This window comes from Oryctolagus cuniculus, chromosome 1 (genome assembly GCF_051225735.1).
Source record: "Oryctolagus cuniculus isolate XC-2025 breed Fujian yellow rabbit chromosome 1, ASM5122573v1, whole genome shotgun sequence".
Classification (NCBI taxonomy): domain Eukaryota; kingdom Metazoa; phylum Chordata; class Mammalia; order Lagomorpha; family Leporidae; genus Oryctolagus; species Oryctolagus cuniculus.
Genome location: NC_142867.1, coordinates 4,596,268 through 4,618,285, shown reverse-complemented (window position 1 = coordinate 4,618,285; position 22,018 = coordinate 4,596,268). Strand labels below are relative to the sequence as shown.

The window sequence follows — 22,018 nt, the reverse complement described above, 5'->3', positions numbered from 1 at the left end:
AGCCAGCTTCCTCTGGGCCTGAACTGGGACCTGGCCCAGGCACCTGCCAGGAGAGGGGAAGGCTGAGCCCCTGGACCGGGCACTCACAGTGCTGGGAACAGCCCCCATCCCGCGGCCCAAGCCAGGTCCCTGCCCTGACTCCACCTTGGCTGCCAGGAACAAGTCACTTCCCTGTGCACCCGCTGTGTGTGGGGGGGGTCTGCCCTGCCCGGCTCCTCTCCAGGTGGGCCTCAGTCGCCTGTGAGTGTCCTGGGTTAGTTCTGAACCGGGGGCCATTTCCTCTGAAGCTTGCGCCCCTCCCGGTGATTGTGTAAGCAAGACGGCCCCCAGCCAGGAGGAGTCGATTGGGGGCGAGGGGGGGTCCCCAGGCGTCAGACCCTCTGGGACGCATCATCAGACCTATGTCCCCTGGGTAACGGACAGGTTGGGGCTCAGAACAGCTCAGGTGATCCAACAGCGCCGCCGGGAGCGCTCCGGGCGCCTCCTGGGAGAAACAAGGAACCCAGGAACGAGTTTCAGGTCTGGGCTCCGCACCTGCGCCCCGCCTCCGTCACGCCCCCAGGCGAATGGGGGCGGGCGAGGCGGGCCGAACCGGCGAAACGGGACGGGAGGGGCGCCGGCCGATCGGTGCCAGCTCCGCAGGCCTGGCTGGGCGGGAGGCTGGCCCTTTAAGGACCGCCCGCGAGGAGGTGCCAGGTCCTGGCGGCTCCGTTCTCTCCTTCCTGGTCCTGCGGGGCAGGGACTGCGTGGGGCTGTGGGAGGAGGCCGTGCCCGGTGCCCGCCCAGGTGCCCCCGGCCTGGCCCCATGGCCCTGGTCACAGTGAGCCGCTCGCCCCCGGCCAGCGGCCACTCCACGCCTGTGGGGCCCACGGTGAGTCTGCCCGGCTGCGATCGCGCCCACGCAGTTGGCTGCCGGCTGGGCCTGGGGGACCACGTCCTGCCCGCGGGGCAGCCTCCCCTGGAGCCTGGTGTGTGCCGGGAAGGAGCTCTAGTCTCAGGCTGGGGGGGAGGGGGGCTGGAGGGGGTGGTCTGAGGCTCCCAGAAACTCTACCAAGGCAGATCCAGAGGCCAGCCCTGTCCGGTCCGTGGAGGCCCGAGCTGGGCTAACCCCGCCCACGCCCAGGAACCCCACCCCTTGCCCTGCCTGGACTGGGGCTGGGGCTCCCCGGGAGCCCTCCTGCCCGGAGAGCACAGCCGGGGTGTGTGTGTGGAGAGACTTGGCGTCTGACACCCTTTCTGCCCGACCCGGAAGGGCCCCCCACCCCAGGAGTGCTCCCTGCCCACTCCCCCTGGGGGCTGCTTTCTCCGCAGGCCCGGGCCAGCAAGCAGAGAAGCAGGCTCCAGCGCAGGTGAGCACCCTTCTCCCGAGGCAGAAACCCCGCCACCGCCAGTGTCCGGCAGGAAGCCTCACAGGAGAGCTGGCAGCCAGCTCCCTGCGGCCCGGGGCTGGGCTGGTGGGCACCCTGGCTTGCGGTGGAACCGGTCTGGGCTCGCACCAGGGGTCACAGGCCAAAGGGTGGGATGGGTCCCCAGCCAAGTTCTCAGCATCTCCCAAGTCAGGCGGGTGGGAAGGGAAGGGGCGCCTGTGGACCTGGGGTGGGGCTGCAAGCCAGGGCTGAAGGGGCTGCCAGAGGGGTTCTGTAACACGCGGGCGCACACCCCACCCAGGCAGAGCTTTGCAGTGCTTCGCGGGGCAGTCCTGGGACTGCAAGACAACGGGGACAATGACGGGGACAATGCCGCCTCAGAGGCCAGCCTGGAGCTGGGTGAGGAGCAGCCCCACAGGGAGCACACCGACGGGGACCACACCGACGGGCACGGACCCCAGAAACAGGCGCAGAGGCAGCACCTGCACCTCATGGTGGAGCTGCTGAGGCCGCAGGACGACATCCGCCTGGTGAGGGGCCCTGCCAGAGCCTCCCGGGCGAGGGGCCCCCAGGGGTGTGTGGGTGCACACCAGGGGGGCAGGGTGTGAGGGTGGGGTTGAGTGTGGGCCGCCCGCCCCCGCTGCTGCAGCTGCAGACTGAGCAGGGTGCGTGCTGGGAGCAGGCAGCTGGGCCACACCAGGGCCAAGCGCTGGGCACTGCACGCGGGGGCCCTCGGGGTGGGCACCCGGTGAGGGCCGCCTGTGGCCATGCTGCAGCGTGGCGGGCCGGGAAGAGCGAGGAGCAGTGTCGCGGGCAGTCACCCCTAGGACAGCGAGTCCTTTATTGTGAAGCGAGGCCCTCGTTTCTGTGGTGACAGTGTGGGGGGACAGGCAAGTGACAGGCGTTTCCTCAGAACCGCCTCCCCCGCTGTCCTTGTAGTCTCCCCTCACGAAGGAGCCTTGAGAGCATTTTTGTGGGACCTACTGGATTGCTGTCCCTGACCTTGAGCCTGGAAGAGCGGGGTAGGGGTGGGGGAGCAGGGTCCCCCCAGGCACCTGAGGCTGGGCCTCTCCCCCACCCTCCCCAGGCGGCCCAGCTGGAGGCGGCCCGGCCCCCGCGGCTCCGCTACCTGCTGGTGGTTTGCACGCGAGAACCTCCAAGCCAGGATGAGACCGTCCTCCTGGGGGTGGATTTTCCGGACAGCAGGTGGGAGCTGGGGAGGAGGGGGGCAGGGAAGAGAGGCGCTGGGGGGCTACAGCGCTCCTTCTGTTCCCTGCCAGCTCCCCCAGCTGCACCTTGGGCCTGGTCTTGCCCCTCTGGAGTGACACCCAGGTGTACCTGGACGGAGATGGGTAAGAGGTGGCAGCTGGGGGGAGGGGCGGGAGGCTCCGGCACTGCAGCAGCACAGCTCTGGGCGGGGAGCCTGGGGCCCCTCTTGGCTCTGCCTGGATTCGCTCTGTGCTCCTGGTCACGGGCCCAGAGCTTGCCCTACTCCCACCTGGTCTCCTGCAGGGGCTTCAGCGTGACTTCCGGGGGGCAGAGCCGCATCTTCAAGCCCATTTCCATCCAGACTATGTGGTGAGCATCTTGGGAGGTGGCTGCTGGGTCTGGGGGAGGCAGGAGGAGGACAGTCACCCTTCTCTCCTCCCGCACAGGGCCACGCTCCAGGTGTTGCACCAAGCTTGTGAGGCGGCTCTGGGTGGCGGCCTCGTGCCTGGTGGAAGTGCCCTTGCCTGGGCCACCCACTACCAGGAGAGACTGGACTCTGACCAGGGCAGCCTCAATGAGTGGATGGCCATGGCCGACCTGGAGTCTCTGCGGCCTCCCAGCGCTGAGCCTGGCCGGTCAGTGGGGGAGGCCGAGGTGGAAGGTAGACAGGGAGGGGCAGGGAAAGGTGGGGGTGCCATGGTGGAGGGGAAGGGAGCCCTTGCTGAGGGCTTCGTGCCCAGGCCCCTAGAACAGCAGCAGATGGAGCAGGCGATCCGGGCCGAGCTGTGGAAGCTGCTGGACGCCAGTGACCTGGAGAGCATCACTTCCAAGGAGGTGGGCAGGGAGCCAGGGAGCCGCAGCCCAGAACCGTGAGCTTGCCTCTCCTCGGAGGCCTCCCCTCCTCGCTCTTCCTGGCCTCTGTCTAGATGGGGCAGGGTACTGTGCTCGGGACCCCAGCGGGAAGGGGCGGTCGGAGCGTGCAGGGCCAGGCCAAGCCTCTCCTGCCCCGGGCTCCGCTGCAGATCCGCCAGGCCCTGGAGCAGCGCCTGGGCTGCCCCCTCCAGCAGTACCGCGACTTCATCGACAACCAGATGCTGCTGTTTGTGGCCCAGCAGGACAGGGCCTCGCGCATCTTCCCGCACCTCTACCTGGTGAGCTGCCGCCGCGGGGAGGACGGGCCAGCTGGGCGGCAGAGCCGGGGCTGCGGCAGGGACGGGAGGGACACCGCCTCCTTCCCCACAGGGCTCCGAGTGGAATGCGGCGAACCTGGAGGAGCTGCAGAGAAACAGGTGAGATTCCGAGCCCCTCAGGAGCCCACCCGCTCTTCCCCGCTAGGGGCAGCCTGGGGACATCAGGAGCCCCTCCCTCAGCCGCCGCTGCCCCTGCTGCCCAGCAGGCCAGCCTTGCCCACTATCTATGCCCCATGCTGTGGAGCAGGTGCAGACACGGGGGCTTGCCCAGGCCGAGATGGGGGCAGCAGTGTGCGTTGCTGCGATGGCCGTCTCCCCCCGCCTGACTTGTCTCCGGGGAGCAGCGGGGACCTGGCTGTCTGCTCTGACAGGTGCCCACCCTCTTCCGGCCCCTGTCACCCTGCCACTCTCAGTTTAGCTGAAAAGCAGTTCTCGGCCGGCGCCGCGGCTAACTAGGCTAATCCTCCGCCTGCGGGGCCGGCACCCCGGGTTCTAGTCCCGGTCGGGGTGCTGGATTCTGTCCCGGTTGCCCCGCTTCCAGGCCAGCTCTCTGCTGTGGCCCGGGAAGGCAGTGGAGGATGGCCCAAGTGCTTGGGCCCTGCACCCCATGGGAGACCAGGAGAAGCACCTGGCTCCTGCCATCGGATCAGCGCGGTGCACCGGCCGCAGCGGCCATTGGAGGGTGAACCAACGGCAAAGGAAGACCTTTCTCTCTGTCTCTCTCTCTCACTGTCCACTCTGCCTGTCAAAAAAAAAAAAAAAAAAAAAAAAGGCAGTTCTCTGGCTCATTTCCAAGAATACCCAAGGGCCAGTGTTGCAGGTGGCCTCAGCTGCGTGGACTAGGTTGGCAAACTCAAGGCCAGCCAGGCAAAGTCATGTTCTCATGGACACAGTCTCCTACTGCTGGTTCAGTTCTCCCAGCCCAAGTGCTGCCCCCACCTCTCAGAACCGAGAACCCGACAGAAACACCCAGGCCGTGCTGCGTCCTCTGGTTTAGGGTCAGCCACATCTTGAACATGGCCCGGGAGATCGACAACTTCTACCCCGAGCGCTTCACCTACCACAACGTGCGCCTCTGGGATGAGGAGTCGGCACAGCTGCTGCCGCACTGGAAGGAGACGCACCGCTTCATCGAGGATGCCAGGTCAGGCCAGCGCCCCACCGCTCTGCCCCTGCCCACCCTGCCCCAGCCCTGCCCTGGCCCTGGGTGGCCCTGCCTTCCCTGCCCTCTGCTCTGGCTGTTGTCAACCCGTGCCTCCGCGTGGGGCACCCCGCTTTCACGCCCCGCCTCCACAGAGCGCAGGGCACCCGCGTGCTTGTCCACTGCAAGATGGGCGTCAGCCGCTCAGCCGCCACGGTGGTGGCCTACGCCATGAAGCAGTACAGCTGGAGCCTGGAGCAGGCCCTGCGCCACGTGCAGGAGCTCCGGCCCGTCGTGCGCCCCAACCCCGGCTTCCTGCGCCAGCTGCAAACCTACCAGGGCATCCTGACCGCCAGGTACGGAGTGGGGTCGTGGGGAGTGCTTTGTGTGCTGGGGTGGCTGCTGGGTCCCTCAGAGCTGACTCAGAGCCCCCTCCTCGCAGCCGGCAGAGCCACATCTGGGAGCAGAAAGTGGGTGGGGCCTCCCTGGAGGAGCCCCTGGCTCCCGAAGTTTCTACACCATTACCGCCCCTTCCGCCAGAACCAGGGGGCAGCGGGGAGGCGAAGGCTCTGGTCTTGGAGGAGAGCCAGGCAGGGCCACGGCCCCGCATCAACCTCCGCGGGGTCATGCGATCCATCAGTCTCCTGGAGCCCCCCTCTGAGCTGGAGGGTGTCCTGGGGGACAGCGAGCTGCCAGAGGTGAGGCTGGGCTGGGCTGGGCAGTGGCTGACCGGGTCTCCCCTCCCCCCGCTGGCAGGGTCTGCTGAGAGGTCAGGACCCCGGGTCTTTGCTTGCTTCACACTGTCCCCCAGCACCCAGCACCCCTCAGAAAAGCTCGGGAGACCCAGGAGGGGCAGGTGGAGGCACTGGAGCGGGGGCAAGAAGCAGCCCTGCCCAGGCCAGGGCAGCGCTAAGGGGCAGGGGCATCCTCCCCAGGCCACCCGCTCTGCAGCCCACAGCACGGGGGTGGGGAAGGGGCCCTCTGAAGCCCCTCCCACGCCTGAGGGGCCCGGGCGGAGGGCTGAGCACTGACTCATCTAGCAGCAGGAGCACAGGCGCCTGGGGCAGCCGGGCCCCACGCCAACACAGGGACGAACGTCCTGAGGAATGAGTCCTCGGGGCAGGGACGGTGGGACGGGCTTCCTGGAGGAGGTGTCTGGATACAGAAGGAGAGGGAAGTGGGAAGGGTGGGCACCAATGCTGGGTGTCCCACCCAGGAACCCGCCCCACACATCCACGTGGCCCAGCTCCAGGCTGGGCTGACCAGGCAGAGGCAGCAGGGCGAGAGGGAGAGCAGACGCGGCCTGGCCTCCAGGAGTGGCGGCGCGGGGCGTTCGGAGCGCTGCTGGGGCAGCAGGCGGGGCGCCGTCTTCCCTCCTCGGGAAGCATCACTCAGCTCAGCAGCCGTCCGGCCCTGCCCTCATCCCGGGGAGACTCCCCCGTGACCCCCTTATTCCTCACCTGTCTAGGTTTTCCCTGCCCAGGAGTCTTCAGACGAAGAGCCCTGCCCTCAGCTCTCGAGGGCCAAGGGAGACCAGTGGGCCCACAGGAGGCCGTGGCCTGCCCTGAAGTCCCGCCAGTCTGTGGTCGCCCTCCAGAGCGCTGCCCTGGTGGCCAGCCGGACCCAGGCCTTCCAGGAGCAGGGGCAGGTGGAGGCCGGCACGTCCTCCACACCCCGCCTGCGGAAGGTGGTGAGGCAGGCCCGCGTGGACGACAGCAGAGGCGAAGATGAGGGCTCTGCTGCCTGTGGACCTGCCACATCCCTCTCAGCTCCTCCCCAGGTGGCCCCAGACCCCGGCGTGGAAGCCTCACCACCACGGCCCCAGACCCCGGTGTGACGGCCTCACCGCCACGGCCCCACACACCCCCCCCCCCGCGTGACGGCCTCACCACCACGGCCCCAGACCCCGCGTGACGGCCTCACCGCCACGGCCCCAGACCCCGCGTGACGGCCTCACCGCCACGGCCCCAGACCCCGCGTGACGGCCTCACCGCCACGGCCGCAGGCTCAGACCCACGCCCAAGGGCTCAGGACGCTCCCTGTAACGGGGGACACAGCAGAGACCCAAGGTGCCTTCGAGGGAGCGGCTCTCGCCCACAGTCGCTGAGAAAGGGCTTCCCAGCACAGAAGCGCTCAGGCCTGCCCCGCGCAACGCCCAGCGGCCAGCCCCAGAGCCAGGGGCCCCCAAGGCAGACAGCGCCTTCAGGCCCTGACCCCAGGAGCCTCCCAGGGGACTGGCAGGTCCCCTCCCCCGCACACCTCACCAAGGGCCTCCCGCAGCCGCGCACTGGGTCACAGGGCACCAGGCCAGGGAGTCTTCTTGGTCTCCTTGGCCTCTGGCCAGTTTTTCAGCCTTTACAGCACCTGGCTTTGTACTGAGAAATAAACATTTTCATAGGAAGCGACTGCCGGTTCTGTGGTGTCAGCCCTGCCTCTCTGTGTCCTCAGGAGTCGGTGTTCCCGGCTCCCCCACTGCCGCCCAGGAGTCTCTGCCAGACCTGTCTGGGGCAGTGCGGAGTTTGGGGTGGAGGGGGAGGGAGGAGGGGCGGCCAGCGCTACCTCCCCATCCCCAGGGCAGGGCGCCGCCCGTGCCCAGCACCTCCCCAGGTTGGCAGGGACAGCTGAAGGGAGCTGCCCAGGAAGCCGCCGCCGCCGCCATGCCTATCCGGACAAGCCCGAGCCTGCTCCAAAGCCGAGCCGGCTCTGAGCCTCCTGGTGCCGGGTCTCAAGCACTTTGGGGTTGGCAGAATCGCCTTCTCCCTGCTGTGATGCTGACCCGATTTCCCAAGGCGCCATCGCTGCCCGGGAGGAAGGGCCCGGGCCAGCCTGCCCCCCCTGCCTGCGGGCCTTAGTGTTTGAGAGTCCATGGATCCGCCCCCCACTCCCCTCAGAGCAGGCCCCAGTGGGAGGAGCTGGCAGCAAACGTCTCGCTGACGAAGACATGCCCAATTTCTTTCTTTTTTTAAGATTTATTTTTTATTTATTTGAAAGGCAGAGTTAGAAAGAGAGGTAGAAACAGAGAGATCTTCCATCAGCTGGTTCACTCCCCAGACGGCCACAATGACGGGGCGGCTGGGCCAGGCGGGAGCCAGGAGCCAGGAGCTTCTTCCGGGTTGCCCACGTGGGTGCAGGGGCCCAAGCACTTGGGTCATCTCCGCTGCTTTCCCAGGTACACTAAGGCAGCTGTTTCGGGAGTGCAGCTGCCGGCACCGCAGGCCAGGGCTTTCACCCACCGCCACAGCACCGGCCCCCATGCCCAACTTCCAGAGCAAACCCAGCAAACCTCTCACCCAGGCCCTGCCTGAACCCAGAAGTGCCAGGGGCAGGGGCTGTCCCCACCTCGCTTCACCACCTGAAGCTGCTTCACCTGGAACCTCCTAGCCATCGTGTAGAACAAAGGGCTTAGACCCAGAAGTCCTGGACACACACACGCACACACCCCGGTCATCGCACACTGCTCAGATTCCGCCTCTGCGTGCTCTGTCCGGTGGCATGCTCAGGTCACACGATGGGGTAAAGGGAGAGCTCGGATTCCTGAGCCGGCCTGCTGAGTCCACACGGGGACTGCCTGAAACCCCAGCCCACCACCCTATCGCCGGGAAGGCAGGGTCCAATCACGGACTCAGCGCTGTGGGCTGAAAGGATCCATGAGAACAAGGAGGGACTTGGCATGAAGGGAATGGAGACTATAGAGGGAATCACTTGCATCAACAATACAGCGTAGCGGGTAAGGACGCCGCCTGCAGTGCCCGCATCCCATGTGGGCGCCGGATCGAGTCCCGGCTGCTCCACTTCTGATCCAGCTCTCTGCTGTGGCCTGGGAAAGCAGTGGAAGATGGCCCAAGTCCTTGGGCCCCTGCACCCATGGGGAGACCCGGGTGGGGTTCCACACTTCTGGCTGATCTGAAGCCAGGAGCCAGGAGCTTCTTCGGGTCCCCCACGTGGGTGCAGGGGCCCAGGGACTTGTTCCAGCCTCTGCTTTCCCAAGTGCAGGTGCCTAGCAGGGAGCTGGATGGGAAGTGGAGCAGCCGGGACTCCAATCAGCACCAATACGCGAGGCCAGCGCTGCAGGCGGAGGCTTAACCTCCTACGTCACAGCGCCAGCCCCAAAAATAAATCTAAAAAAAAAAACAAAAAAAAAAAAACCCAAAAAACAAAAAACAAACGAAAAACCACGAGCCCACGTGGGGCACCCACGTCCCAGACAAGGATCCCTGGGTTCAAGTCCCAGCTCTGCTTGAGTCAGCTTCGCGAATGCGCACCCGTGGCACGGGAAGGTTCCGGAGCTTGAGCCCCTGCCAGCCCGGTGGGAAGCCGGATGGGGCTCCAGGCCCCTGGCTACGCAGGCGTCTGGGGAGTGACCCAGTGGATGGAAGGCCCCTCTCTCTCTCTCTCTCTCTCTCTCTGTCACTCTGCCTTCTGAATAAACGAACGAGTGAACAGATCCTTACAAAAAGCCCAGCGTCGGTTTCACTGGCCCTCCGCTGACGCACAGTCACTATTCATGGGCCTTCCTGTTGCCCCGGCCCAGGGAACACTTCCCGAGGCGCACGGGCACCCTACCTCTGCGTGCCTCTGTCGACAACTGCCGAGCGAGGGCTGCAGCATTTTTAACTCTGAGCGCCACTGTTGCTCAGCCTCCCGTCGCAGGGAACGGGGATGCCCGGCTACAACCCTCCAAAGGCCTCCGGCCTCCACGCGCTGTGGTCACCTTGCAACTCGGCGGGAGCAGACGGGCAGGCTTCAGGCTGACCACTGCCTTCCCGGGAGGCGGTCAAGCTGCCGAAGTGGCGGCCGCGTCTAGCAGAGCCTGAGCCGCACCCGAGGTTTCCAGATGCGCAGTTCCGGGGTGCGAAGGGTGGCTCCTGGCCAGTCGGCTCGCTGACCGCACAGCTGTCCCCGGGGCTGGCCTTGGGCGCAGGGAGGGGCGGGACGCCCCCAGCTCCCGGGGTCTCCTTGGCAGAGTTCCCGTCCCGTCCCGCGGGCAGCCGGTCCGTCCCGGCGCAGCGCCCATCTTCACACCGTCCTCCCTGGGTCCAGCGCCTCTGCCGCTTCGCCCCGCACCTCAGACGCCTTAGAGCCGCGGCTGCCCAGAGAAGCTACCTTTCAGGCCTCCGCGGCCTCTCCCAAGCCGGCCTCGCCCGACGGCCGCGGGACGCACTCGGCGAAACTCGGGCGCCATCTTGCGTCGGTTCCTTGGGCCTCCCGGGGACAACCCGGAAACCACACTTCCCAGCGTGCCTAGCGCTTCCGAGCATGCGCAAAAGGCCCCGCTGGTTTCCATGGGAACCTGGCTCCCAGCGTTCGGGTCGCTTGCCTCGACGGCGCGGGCAGGGGTTCCTCGCCGTGAGGTACCCCGCCGTTGGCGTGGGGTCTGCAGGCGGTTGAGGGGACAGAGTAGCGGCTGGAGGGGACGGGGCCAGGCCGGCCCCGCCTGCCGGCACCAGCCCTCCCCAAGTTCTTGCTGGTGTCCCGGCGTCCGAGCGCCCCGGGGGCTTCGGCGCGCTGAGGCGAAGGGGTCGGCCGGGGTCGGCGAGGCCGGCGTCCGGCTGTGGTCAGCGCGTTGTCCCCTGCGGCCGAGGACCTGCGCGGCCGCGGACAGGTACTGGCGGGCGCCGGCCGCTGCAGGGACGGTTCGCGCCGCGCGTGAGTGGAGGAAGCCGCGGCCGGGCCGCGAGCGCGCCCGGGGCTGGACGCGGCTCTGCCTTGGCTGCGTCCGGGGCCGGGGCGGCTCGCGGCGCCTCTGGCCTTCAGGGGCGAGGGCTTGCGCTGGGATTCGGGTCCCCGCTGCGATTCTGTCGCGGAGCAGCGCCTGGCTCCGTGGCACCGGAGGACGGCTCTGTCGCTGGCCTGGGTGAAGCAGGTCGAGGCGGATGACCGCCGAGGTCGCTGGCCGCGTGCTCGTCTGCGCAGCGAGAGACCGGGAACTGGCGGGTTTTGAGCCAGAACAGAGAAACTCGGGTTCGTCACTTTTTAAAACGATTTATTTGAGGCCGGCGCCGCGGCTCGCTAGGCTAATCCTCCGCCTAGCGGCGCCGGCACACCGGGTTCTAGTCCCGGTCAGGGTGCCGGATTCTGTCCCGGTTGCCCCTCTTCCAGGCCAGCTCTCTGCTGTGGCCAGGGAGTGCAGTGGAGGATGGCCCAGGTGCTTGGGCCCTGCACCCCATGGGAGACCAGGAGAAGCACCTGGCTCCTGCCTTCGGATCAGCGCGGTGCGCCGGCCATTGGAGGGTGAACCAACGGCAAAGGAAGACCTTTCTCTCTGTCTCTCTCTCTCACTGTCCACTCTGCCTGTCAAAAAAAAAAAAAAAAAAAAAAAAAAAAAAAAAAAAAAAAAAGGCAGAGTTAAAAACAGGCGGAGTTACAGTGGGGCGGGGCGGAGGGAGAGCGGTGGGTCTTCTGTCTCCTAGGTCACTCCCTAAATGGTTACAGCGGGCTGGGCCTGGCCGAGGGACCCTGGAGCTCCATCCGAGTCTCCCATGTGAGTGGCAGGGACTTGGGCCTCACCTGCAGCTCCCCCAGGCTGGACGGAAGCGGACCAGCAGCCACGTGGGATTCTGGCCTTGCAGGCCGTGGCCTAAGCCGGCGGGGCCCCGGGTTGTGACTTTGTTGAGTCCAGTCTTTATATCTCTGGACCCTGTTTCCTCACGTGCAGAAATGAGGATTAGGATAGGACCACCTCCCGTCGTGAGGATTAAATGAAAATATTCGTGTGCGTTTTTTCAGAAAAGAATACGCGTTTGTTTGAAAGGCAGAGTGACAGAGATCTTCGATTCCATTCGGACGCTGGGTCACCGCCAGGCCCGGCGAGGCGGGGGGCAGGAATCCGTCCTGCTCTCTTACCTGGGTGGCGGGAACGAGTGCTCGGGCCGTCTTCTGCTTCTCGGTGCATTGGGGAACTGGGTCCGAGGCTGCGTAGCCCGGAATGGAACTGGTGCGGGGTCCCAGTCAGCGGCTTGGCCAGCTGTGCCGCAATGGCCGACTGTCAAGATTCGATGTAGTCTGAGTGTTAATTGTCGAATCAGCAACAGGAGTCACTGTGCACTAACTCCGGTGCAGGACCTCTGTCCTCAGTGAGCTGTGTTACAAGAGTTAACTGTACGACTTCTTCTCTGTGTGTGTGCAAACTGTTGAAATCTTTACTTGGTATAGAGTTGGTCTTCTGTGTACAAAGGTAATTGACAATGAATCTTAATGGAGAACGGGGCTGGGATGGGAGAGGGAGGAGGAGGCGCAGGAGGGCTGAAGTTGTCCTTATGAAGTTTGTGTTCCTTAAATAAAAGGTTTCTTTGGGGAAAAAAGAAAGATTGTATGTCAAAGACGGAGAGAAAGGGAGAGAGAGAGATTCCATCTGCTGGTTCACCCCTAAGTGCCTACAACTGCTGGGGCTGAATCAGGGGGTAGCTGGGAGCCAGGACCTCCGTCTGAGTCTCCCGTGGGGGGCGGGGCCCAAGCCTGGGCCATCATCCGGTTCCCCCCAGGATGCAGTAGCAGGAAGCTGGTGGCTGGGAACTGTGCTGGCACCCGGATGTGGGATGCAGTTTTCCCACGCTATACCACAGTGCCTGCCCCAGTGTCAGGTTTTAGTTCAGGGCCTGCATGTTGTAAGTTCTTCTCAAGTCCTGGCTATCATTTCTGATCATTAAAAAATAAATTCCTTAGGGGCCAGGGCTGTGGCATAGCTCGTGAAGCTGCCAGCTGTGGTGCCCGCATCCCATATGGGCAGCGGTTCAAGTCCCGGCTGCTCCACTTCCAATCCAGCTCCCTGCTGGTGCGCCTGGGAAAGCAGCCGAGGATGGCTTCCATCACTGGGCCCCGGCACCCATGTGGGAGACCCAGATGAAGCGCCTGGCTTCGGCCTGGCCCAGCCCTGGCTGTTACGGCCATTTGGGGAGTGAACCAGTGGATGGAAGATATCTTTTTTTTCCTTCTCTTTTATTGATGTTTTTAAAGATTTATTTGAAAGGCAGAGTTACAGAGAGGCAGAGGCAGAGAGAGAGAGAGGTCTTCCATCCGCTGGTTCACTCCCCAGATGGCTGCAACGGCCGGAGCACGTAGTAGAGAAGGCACTCTCGTCATTGCGCTCCGCGGGGGATGGGCGCACTCACCCGTGTGCTTCAGAGATGGCTGGCTGTTGAGTTGCAGTGTTTACGTAAGACAGGCTGCTCACACGGCTGTAGGAACGCATGCGAATCGTCAGGCTGCCTGCATTAGGGTCAAGCATGTGTTAACTGGGAAAACCCTATGAGGAGTTTTGGATTAGTGAGACAGGTTAGATCTGGGACTCCCAGTAGCTGCCGAAGCAAGCCTTCGTCAGCCCACGGCTCTGTCCTCAGGAGCAGGTTCGGAGCGCCTGTTCCGTCCCTGGTTCTGTGCAGGGCGTGCGGGACAGGCAGACTGCAGTGCAGCAGAGATCAGTGAACACACACAGAACACCTGTAATTCAAGTAGAAGGCGATGCTGTCGCGAGGGAGGTCCAGGCACCCACCCGTGCTAGGAAGACGCAGAGGCCACTGCTGAGTCAGCTGTTCTGGGGGGGGCGGGGACCGCGACGTGCCAGGAAGCGGGGTGCAGAGCCTCGAGATGCAAGGGGAGGTGCCGGCAGCGCCGAGGGGGCGGTGAGTTCCGAGAAGGCAGGGGCTAGGTTTCGGTCAGCGCGTCCTCGCCCACCTGGGACGTGGTTGGCACACAGCAGGGCTGTGGCCCCTGCGGCCCACATGCAGCCACTCTCCCAGGGCAAGAGTGGGGACGGGCAAGGAGGATCTTCAGAATGTGCCCCACGACGGCTCCTTCCGCAGCCCTGGACGTGGGAGCGTGCGGCGTCCCGGGGCTGGTGAGGGGCAGTCCTCTGGCTCTTCTGTCCTTTCTTGGCTCCCCTTTTTCCCCTGGGTCTCTCCTCCCCAGGGACATTTGTCCCCGATCTGTGACCCAGCTCGGGGTGGGAAGCCGTGTCCACCGTGCCAGCCCACGGCCTAGGACTTCACCCACAGCCAAAGGACGAAGGTGGCGTCCTCCCTCAGTGCCATCTTCAGGCCGACTCCGGGGTCCTGTCCAGGGCGAGCCTGTGCCAGCAGGCCCTCAGGCCGGGGCTGGAGCTGTGGAAGGCACAGGCCGGGTGACTGAGAGTGGCTTGAGGACGGGGCAGCTCCTTCCCTGAATAGTTCCGCTCGGCAAGGTCTGGACGCCCTGGCGTCTCCCTGCTCAGCGGGTGCCGTCCCCTCAGACGTGGAGGCTGGGAGGGCTGAGTGAGGACGCCCGGGAGCGGAGCGAGCACACTCACTGCCTTTCTTGTCCCCAGATGTGGGACGGCGTGGGACTCCCGAGGGCCGCGGGGGCTCCGTGCTCTGGAGGAGCCCGTGAGGTTGAGCTGCGGCACCCCCTCCCACGGCCTGCGTGCCCCCCGCCCGAGGCGCCGCCCCCCACCTGGTCTCGCCTGCCCAGGGGGCCTCCACCCCACTGGCTGTGGTAAGTGCCCGCAGTGTGCGCCGGGACTCCCTTGTGGCTAAGGGCCGTCCAGTGTCCTCCTGACTCCAGGCCTCACCGTGCTGAAGAGGCCCATGCCGGGGACCCACGCCGGGGACCCGCTCAGTGGTGCTCTGCTCTGACGGAGCCCTCCCGCTTGCGTGGGGTCTCATGGCGCTGAGTGACAGCGGAAGGTCTTGCACTGGGACTTTCCCTTTTCCATACGACAGTCGGAGTTCCTAGGTCGGGCCGCTAGTGCGGGCACTGAGGCCTTGTCGCTGAGGGGTGCTGCCTGCCCCTGCCAGGAGTCCTGGTCCAGACACCGCCTTTCCCCGTCCGCCGGAATTCCCTGCGCCTTCCCCGTCCCGGTGCAGCGGCCGGCACAGCCGCGTTGGATGAGTCTCATCCTCATGCCCGTGTCGGATGCCCACTTGTCCTCCTGGCGGCAGGTCCTGCTGCTCTCAGGCGGGCACCCTGCACACTGGGAGCCGTGGGTGCCTTTTGAGTCTGGCCTGGAGGGTCAGGGATAGGCGAGCTCTGCCCGCGTTGGATGAGGAGGGACACTAGCGAACACGTTCGCCTGCTGGGACTGGCCCGGCCAGCAGTGCCGCCCCCCAGCCCACTGGCTCCTCTGACAACAGTGGGCTCAGGTAGGGGAGCGGGCACGGCAGGGTGCAAGCGCAGGCTAAAGCAGTGTCCTGCCTGTTGAGTGAACTGAAGCCGAGGATGAAGAGGGTGTGGACGTGAGTTCGGGAGGAGGGAATGCCCCCTGCAGCCCGCAGAGGAGCGTCCGCACCTTTGGTCTTCACGCGGCCTCGGGAGGCCTGGGCTGGGCCCGCGTGCCTGGACAGCAGCCACCTGTCTCCAGGCAGAACACCCGGCAGCTCAGCGCTGGCCTTGGAAGACAGACTCCCACCCTCTGGAGGCCTTGGGAGACTTCTCTCCACTCCCTCTGCCGCACTGCCAGCTCGGCTGGCTGCTCCCTCCCGCCCTGTCCCCATTTTGATGGTCCCACCCACCCACATAGTCCTGGGTTAGTGAGTGTCCTCACTCTTCCCCGGAACCCGCTGGGGGAGGGGCCAAGGCTGGGTGCCGTGCGGGAAAGAGAAAGTGGTTTGGAAGCAACAGATAGGTGAGTTGGTGCTCAGTGCTGGCCCTGAGCTGGAAAACGGGTCCCCGCGTGGATACTGCCGAGTAGCCCATGTTGGGGTGCCCTGGGTAAGGCCTGGGTGCTGCCGTGTGGGGACCTGGGTAAGGCCCGGGTGCTGCCGTGTGGGGACCTGGGTAAGGCCCGGGTGCTGCCGTGTGGGGACCTGGGTAAGGCCCGGGTGCTGCCGTGTGGGGACCTGGGTAAGGCCCGGGTGCTGCCGTGTGGGGACCTGGGTAAGGCCCGGGTGCTGCCGTGTGGGGACCTGGGTAAGGCCCGGGTGCTGCCGTGTGGGGACCTGGGTAAGGCCCGGGTGCTGCCGTGTGGGGACCTGGGTAAGGCCCGGGTGCTGCCGTGTGGGGACCTGGGTAAGGCCCGGGTGCTGCCGTGTGGGGACCTGGGTAAGGCCCGGGTGCTGCCGTGTGGGGACCTGGGTAAGGCCCGGGTGCTGACATTGCATTGTGCTCCTGGGCTGATGGTTGACTCTTCCTTCTTGCCAGAGAGAGGCTCAGATGGGAGATGAGGGTGGGACAAGGCGACCAGGACGGATGGGGGGTGCCACCAGAGAAGAACTGATGTCACTGGCAGGGCCTGGTTGACCCTGGGAGTGGGCGGTGTGCAGGAGAGTCTGCTCCGAGGGGGAAGCCGTCCTTGGAGGGAGAATTCTGTCTCCAGCTGGACCTGCTCATGTCTGCAGGACTGGACGGCTTCAGCAAAATGGAGCTCCTTCTTTTTCCTTTTCTTTTAAAAAAAGTTTTATTTTATTTACTTGAAAGGCAGAGTTACAGAGAAAGAGTGAGACACACACACACAGATTTTCCACCTGCTGTTCACTCCCTAAGTGGCTGTAGTAGCCAGGGCTGGGCCAGGCTGAAGCCAGGAGCCAGGAGCTCCATCCAGGTCACCCATGTGGGTGCAGGGGCCCAGGCACTTGGGCCCCCACCTGCTGCTTTCCCAGGCGCGTTAGTGGGGAGCTGGATGGGAAGTGGAGCAGCCGGGACTAACTGGTGCTCACGTGGGAAGCCTGTATCGCAGGCAGCGGCTTACCCGTCTGTGCCACCAGGCCGGCCCCTCTTCTTCCTCCTTGCAGCCCATCTCTCTGGAGCCCTGCACCAGCCGCTCCTGCTGACTCCGTTCCCCTCTCCTCCTGCACCCGGGTGTAGGCTCGCTCTGCTCCTTTGATGACCCAGTCCTGAGGCTCCTTCCCAAGGAGCTGCCTTTTGTCCTCACTCCTTCCTCTTGGCCCGAGCCTCTGCTGCACTCTCCAGTCCTGCAGCAGCCTCCCAGGCGGCTGGGCCCTCCCTGTGACCACAGCGTCAGCGCCCCACCGCGGCCCTGCACGCGTCACTGCACGCCCAGCGCCTGCTGCTCTCCAGGGCTGGCCAACTGCAGGGCAGCCACTCTGTTCTTTTGCTCAGAGCCTTTTCCAATCTGTTTCCAACCTGCCTTTCTGGATTTATGTTCCAGCACATCCCAGTGTGTCCCTTTCGTTCTGATCAAACTAGATGACGGGGCCGGCGCTGTGGTGCAGCCGGTGAAAGCCCTGCCTGCAGCGCCAGCATGTCATGTGGGCGCCGGTTCTGGTCCCGGCTGCTCCTCTCCCCATGCAGCTCCCTGCTGTGGCCTGGGAAGGCAGCAGAGGATGGCCCAAGTGCTTGGGCCCCTGCACCCACGTGGGAGACCTGGAAGAAGCTCCCGGCTCCTGACCTTGGATCAGCTCTGCTCCAATCATTGCAGCCATTTGGGGAGTCAACCAGTGGATGGAAGACCTCTCTCTCTCTCTCTCTCTCTCTGTCTCTACCTCTCTCTGTAATGGTTTTTCAAATAAATAAAAATAAATCTTTTTTTTTTTTTTGACAGGCAGAGTGGACAGTGAGAGAGAGAGAGAGAGAAAGGTCCTCCTTTGCCATTGGTTCACCCTCCAATGGCCGCGGTGGCTGGCGCACCGTGCTGATCCGAAGGCGGGAGCCAGGTACTTATCCTGGTCTCCCATGGGGTGCAGGGCCCAAGCACTTGGGCCATCCTCCACTGCCTTCCTGGGCCACAGCAGAGAGCTGGCCTGGAAGAGGGGCAACTGGGACAGAATCCGGTGCCCCGACCGGGACTAGAACCCGGTGTGCCAGCGCCGCAAGGTGGAGAATTAGCCTAGTGAGCCACGGCGCCGGCCAATAAAAATAAATCTTAAAAAAGGGGGGCCCTGCACCCCATGGGAGACCAGGAGAAGCACCTGGTTCCTGGCTCCTGCCTTCGGATAGGCGCGGTGTGCCAACCGCAGTGCGCCGGCCGCGGCAGCCATTGGAGGGTGAACCAACGGCAAAGGAAGACCTTTCTCTCTGTCTGTCTCTCTCACTATCCGCTCTGCCTGTCAAAAAAAAAAAAAAAAAAAAAAAAGAAAGAAAGAAAGAAAGAAAACTAGGCGACAGACTGGCCGGTGCAAATGCTTTTCTGCCTCTTCACCTTGGCACCTGTTGAGCTGTCCGTTGGGCGGGGTGGGGGTCTTCTCTAGCGTTCACGTCTCCGTTAACAGAACGCTGTGGCGCACTTTCTTGTTATTTGGAAGAGTTTCAGCCTGCACAGGTGGGGTAAGAATAGCACAGCGAGTGCCCAGTAGCTACCCCCAGAGGCACTGTGGCTGCTGCCGTATTTCCTCCTTTGTCTGAACACTGGGAATAGGTTACAGGCATTCTGACACTTTGGCCCTAACTATATCACTTCAGCCAGACATTTCGACCCATATCTCCTAAAAATAGCATTATCCTTTTATAAAAAGAATTGTAGAAACATACGCATAATAAAATGTACTACTTGAACCATTTTTAAGGTTATAAAAGTAGCATTAATTACGTTCACAGATGTTAATGCAGCCATCACCACTAGCGCTTCCAGAGCTCTCTCATCCTCACAGACAAACTCTTTGCATTAGAAATAACTCTCCGTTTGGTCCTCGCAGCCTCTCTCCTACTCCCTGCCTCCTCAGCCACCTCACAACGGCGGGGAGATTATTGGTCCTCTTGTGGGTGGCGTATTTCACTCGGCATGGCATGTTGGTCTGTGTATCGCAGCCGCATTCGTGTTTCAGGCCGAGTAGCGTCCCCTTGTGTGGAGATTCATCTGTGGATGTGCACCTGCTCTGCCTTGACCTCCGCTGCTGTCAGTAGCGCCGCAGGCAGCACTGCTGTGCAAGCATCTGAGCCCTGCCTTCCGTGCTTTTTATTTTTCTTTTTACTGTATCTTTATTGAAATTTTTTTGACAGGCAGAGTTAGACAGTGAGAGAGAGGGAGACAGAGAGAAAGGCCTTCCTTCCGTTGGTTCACCCCCCAAGTGGCTGCTACGGCCAGCGCTGTGCCGATCCAAAGGCAGGAGCCAGGTGCTTTTCCTGGTCTCCCATGGGGTGCAGGGCCCAAGCACTTGGGCCATCCTCCACTGCACTCCCTGGCCACAGCAGAGAGCTGGCCTGGAAGAGGGGCAACCGGGACAGAATCCGGCGCCCCAACTGGGACTAGAACCCGGTGTGCCAGCGCCGCAGGCAGAGGATTAGCCTAGTGAGCCACGGTGCTGGCCTTTATTGACTTTTTTATTTTAATTAGCTTTTAACGGATTCGAGATAGTTTCTAGACACCATGCTAAGAACATAATGATATTCCTTTCCTCCTCCACTCCCCCCTCCTTTATTTTTCTTAGTTTTTGAGATAACATCTTTTAATGTACTTTGCAGGAAGAAGGCTTAATGCTTTACCAAATAAGTTTAACAATAAAATCAAAAATACCCAATTCAGTGGGTGCTTAGACCACAGCTGTACACAATAATTGAAAGGAAAAATGACCGTTTCAGCCACGTACAGTAAGTTTTACCTGCTTTGCCTTCTTTTAGGTGCATATCTACAGTGGAATTGCTGGATCACATAGTGATTTTTATTATTATTATTATTATTATTATTATTTTAAAGATTTGTTTGAAAAGCAGAGTGGCAAAGAGAGAGAGACATAAACAGAGACGTCTTCCCCCATCAGTTTGCTCTCCTAGTGCCTGCAACAGCCAGGGCTAAGCCAGGCCAAAGCCAGGAGCCAGGAACCGCCACGTGGGTAATAGGAACCCAAGCAGTTGGGCCGTCATCTTCCGCCTCCCGGGCGCGTTAGCAGGAAGCTGGGATCAGAAGCAGAGCAGCCCTGACTTGAACCGCACTCCTGTGTGGGATGCGGGTCTCCCGGCCGCAGCCTAGGCTGCTGCGCCACAGTGCCTGCCCCAATATGGTGATTGTGTGTTTGACCTTCTGAGGAGCTGCCAAACTGTTTTCCATAGTGACCAAGAAATAATGATGCAGTATTACCAGCTAGACTACAGACTGTAATTACATTTCTCTAAATATCCCTACATTTTCCATTACAGCTTTTTGAAAAAATTTGGCTCAGGACCTCAGGGGTCACAGATTGCGTTTGGCCGTCATGTCTCTTGATTCTTTGTTAATCTCAAACAGTCTTCCTCGTCTCCTTGTTTTCCACGATGTTGACCTCTGAAGGATCCAAGTTAGCAGTCTCTCGGAATATCCTTCACTTGGGCTTGTTTGAATGATTTCTTACAATTAGACTCAGGTTAGGCCTTTTTTGTAAGAATACCACATAATTCAGGAATAATACATAACACATTTTCCTGCTGGTTACATTTCTTTAATCATGTGAGGTTGCTTTACCCCTATTGGTGATGCTGCTTTTAAGTATAATTGGTTAAAACGGTGTCTGTGAGGGCCAGTGCTGCGGTATAGGGGGTTAGGCCACCGCCTGGGCCGCCAGCATCCCATATGGGTGCCAGTTCAAGACCTGACTGCTCCACTCCCAATCCAGCTCCCTGCTAGTGCGCCTGGGAAAGCAGTAGAGGACAGCCCTGGTGCTTGGGCCCCTGCACTCACTGGGGAGACTTGGAAGAGGCTCTGGGCTCCTGGCTTCGGCTTGGTACAGTCCCAGCCATTGTGGCCATTTAGGGGAGTGAACTAGCAGACTGAAGATGTCTTTCTCTCTCTCTCCTGCCTATTTCTCTCCTTTCTCTTTATAACTCTGCCTTTCAAATAAATATAAAAATTTAAAATAAAATAAAATGGCATCCATGAGATCCCTCCACTACCGGGGAATCTTCTCCTTGGAGTCAGAGGAATTGCTTAGGTGGGAAGTAGAGACCACGTGACCCCCCCCCCCCCCAGTCTATCAACCCTGGCTTTAGAATCAAATGATAAAAGTTGTTGCCTAAATTATTTATCTCATTGTGTCCATAAAATCATGTCATTCTGCCTACATTTTTTAAAGGATTTATTTATTTATTTGAAAGGCAGAGTTACAGAGAGGCAGAGGCAGAGAGAGAGAGAGAGGTCTTCCATCCACTGGTTTACTTCCCAAATGGCCGCAACAGCTGGAGCTGGGCAGATCTGAAGTCAGGAGCCAGGAGCTTCTTCTGGATCTGTCACATGGGTGCAGGGACCCAAGCACTTGGCCATCTTCTACTGCTTTCCCAGGCCACAGCAGAGAGCTGGGTCAGAAACGGAGCAGCCGGGGCTCGAACCAGCATCCATATTGGATGCTGGCGCCACAGGCAGCAGCCTTACTCACTATGCCACAGCGCCGGCCCCCCTTGAATATGATCAGCTCTTCTTCAGTGAAGAGGAATTTTCCCCGTCTCCTTCTTTGGTAAAACTATAGATTCATCTTTTTTTCAATTCAGCATATTATAAATCATTATTCTTCTTTGTAAAGTTTATTCATTTTTACTTATTCGAAAGGCAGAGCAGTGGGGGATGGGTAAGGGTGGAAACTTGGAGAAGGAGATCTTGTATCTGTTGGTTCACTCCCCAGATACCTGGCCAAATCCAGGATCCAGGTCTCCCATGTGGGTGGCAGGGGCCCAAGTACTGCTGCCTTCCAGGGCGCATTAGCAGTAAGCTGGACCAGAAGCAGAGGCGAGACTCCCACCCAGGCACTCCCTGGGGGATGTCCTAAGTGGCGGCTTCAATGCTGGGCTGTGAGGCCCGCCCACAGTAGTCTTTCTGATGCTCATATCTTCCTGTATCTGACCAAGGAGAGCCCCTTGGAGCTGGCCCCGGGTCCTTGTCACCCTCCTGTCCATCTCTGAGCGTCTGGCCGCTTTCCAGTGCAGCGTGATGTTCCCGATGCGCGTTGCACGTTCGTCCCAAACATGGCAGCAGCTGTTTGTGCAAAGGCCCCCGTTTCCTTCAGTGGGGAAGTGTCTGGGAACCGGGATCTGGGCTGGGTGCGCTCACTACTGCTAGGCTTTTCATGCTTCCAAGTCTTTTCAATGAACAGAGAATTATAAAAAGTGTTTTTAGGACTTCAGCTTCTGATCCTGTCAGAGCCCTCCACTGTAAACACCTGTTAAACTGGGTACGCTAGGTAGAGCGACTGTGACTAGGCTTTCAGCACCAGGCAGGAGAGGGAGGGGAGCGGGATGTGACCGCAGAGGAGCGGCCCTGCAGAGCTCAGAGCCAGGACTGCTGCAGG

General features: G+C 61.9%; 2 protein-coding genes across 4 annotated transcripts in view; both read left to right on the top strand.

The window, feature by feature from the left end:
* Positions 1–642: 642 nt before the first annotated feature.
* SSH3 (slingshot protein phosphatase 3) lies at positions 643–7,312 on the top strand. Of its 3 annotated transcripts, none has more exons than XM_089316771.1 (14): positions 643–871; positions 1,312–1,349; positions 1,669–1,897; positions 2,455–2,573; positions 2,648–2,719; positions 2,880–2,945; positions 3,023–3,211; positions 3,317–3,410; positions 3,599–3,727; positions 3,819–3,865; positions 4,764–4,910; positions 5,063–5,263; positions 5,448–5,605; positions 6,376–7,312. In XM_089316771.1, exons 1-13 carry the CDS (start codon positions 806–808, stop codon positions 5,566–5,568), a joined length of 1,518 nt encoding a protein of 505 aa, XP_089172897.1. In that variant the 5' UTR covers positions 643–805; the 3' UTR covers positions 5,569–5,605; positions 6,376–7,312. The 3 variants fall into 3 exon arrangements, with proteins under 3 accessions (XP_089172897.1, XP_089172836.1, XP_089172929.1); XM_089316710.1 differs by having other exon boundaries at positions 5,350–5,605; XM_089316803.1 differs by lacking the exons at positions 5,063–5,263; positions 5,448–5,605; positions 6,376–7,312 and adding an exon at positions 4,014–4,137 and having other exon boundaries at positions 4,764–4,900.
* Positions 7,313–10,172: 2,860 nt separating this feature from the next.
* RAD9A (RAD9 checkpoint clamp component A) overlaps positions 10,173–22,018 on the top strand; it is a 64,273-nt gene continuing 52,427 nt past the window's right edge. Inside the window, exons 1-2 of the mRNA XM_008273744.5 lie at positions 10,173–10,509; positions 14,206–14,372. Coding sequence (XP_008271966.3) covers positions 10,190–10,509; positions 14,206–14,372 — 487 coding nt within the window. The 5' untranslated portion in view covers positions 10,173–10,189. The remainder of the gene's footprint in view (positions 10,510–14,205; positions 14,373–22,018) is intronic.

Coding starts and splice junctions, on each gene's coding strand:
- SSH3 (XM_089316710.1), top strand. CDS start 806: ATGGCCCTGGTCACAGTGAGCCGCTCGCCCCCGGCCAGCGGCCACTCC. Junction 872..1,311: donor CCACGCCTGTGGGGCCCACG/GTGAGTCTGCCC, acceptor CTTTCTCCGCAG/GCCCGGGCCAGCAAGCAGAG. Junction 5,264..5,349: donor CAGGGCATCCTGACCGCCAG/GTACGGAGTGGG, acceptor CCCTCCTCGCAG/CCGGCAGAGCCACATCTGGG.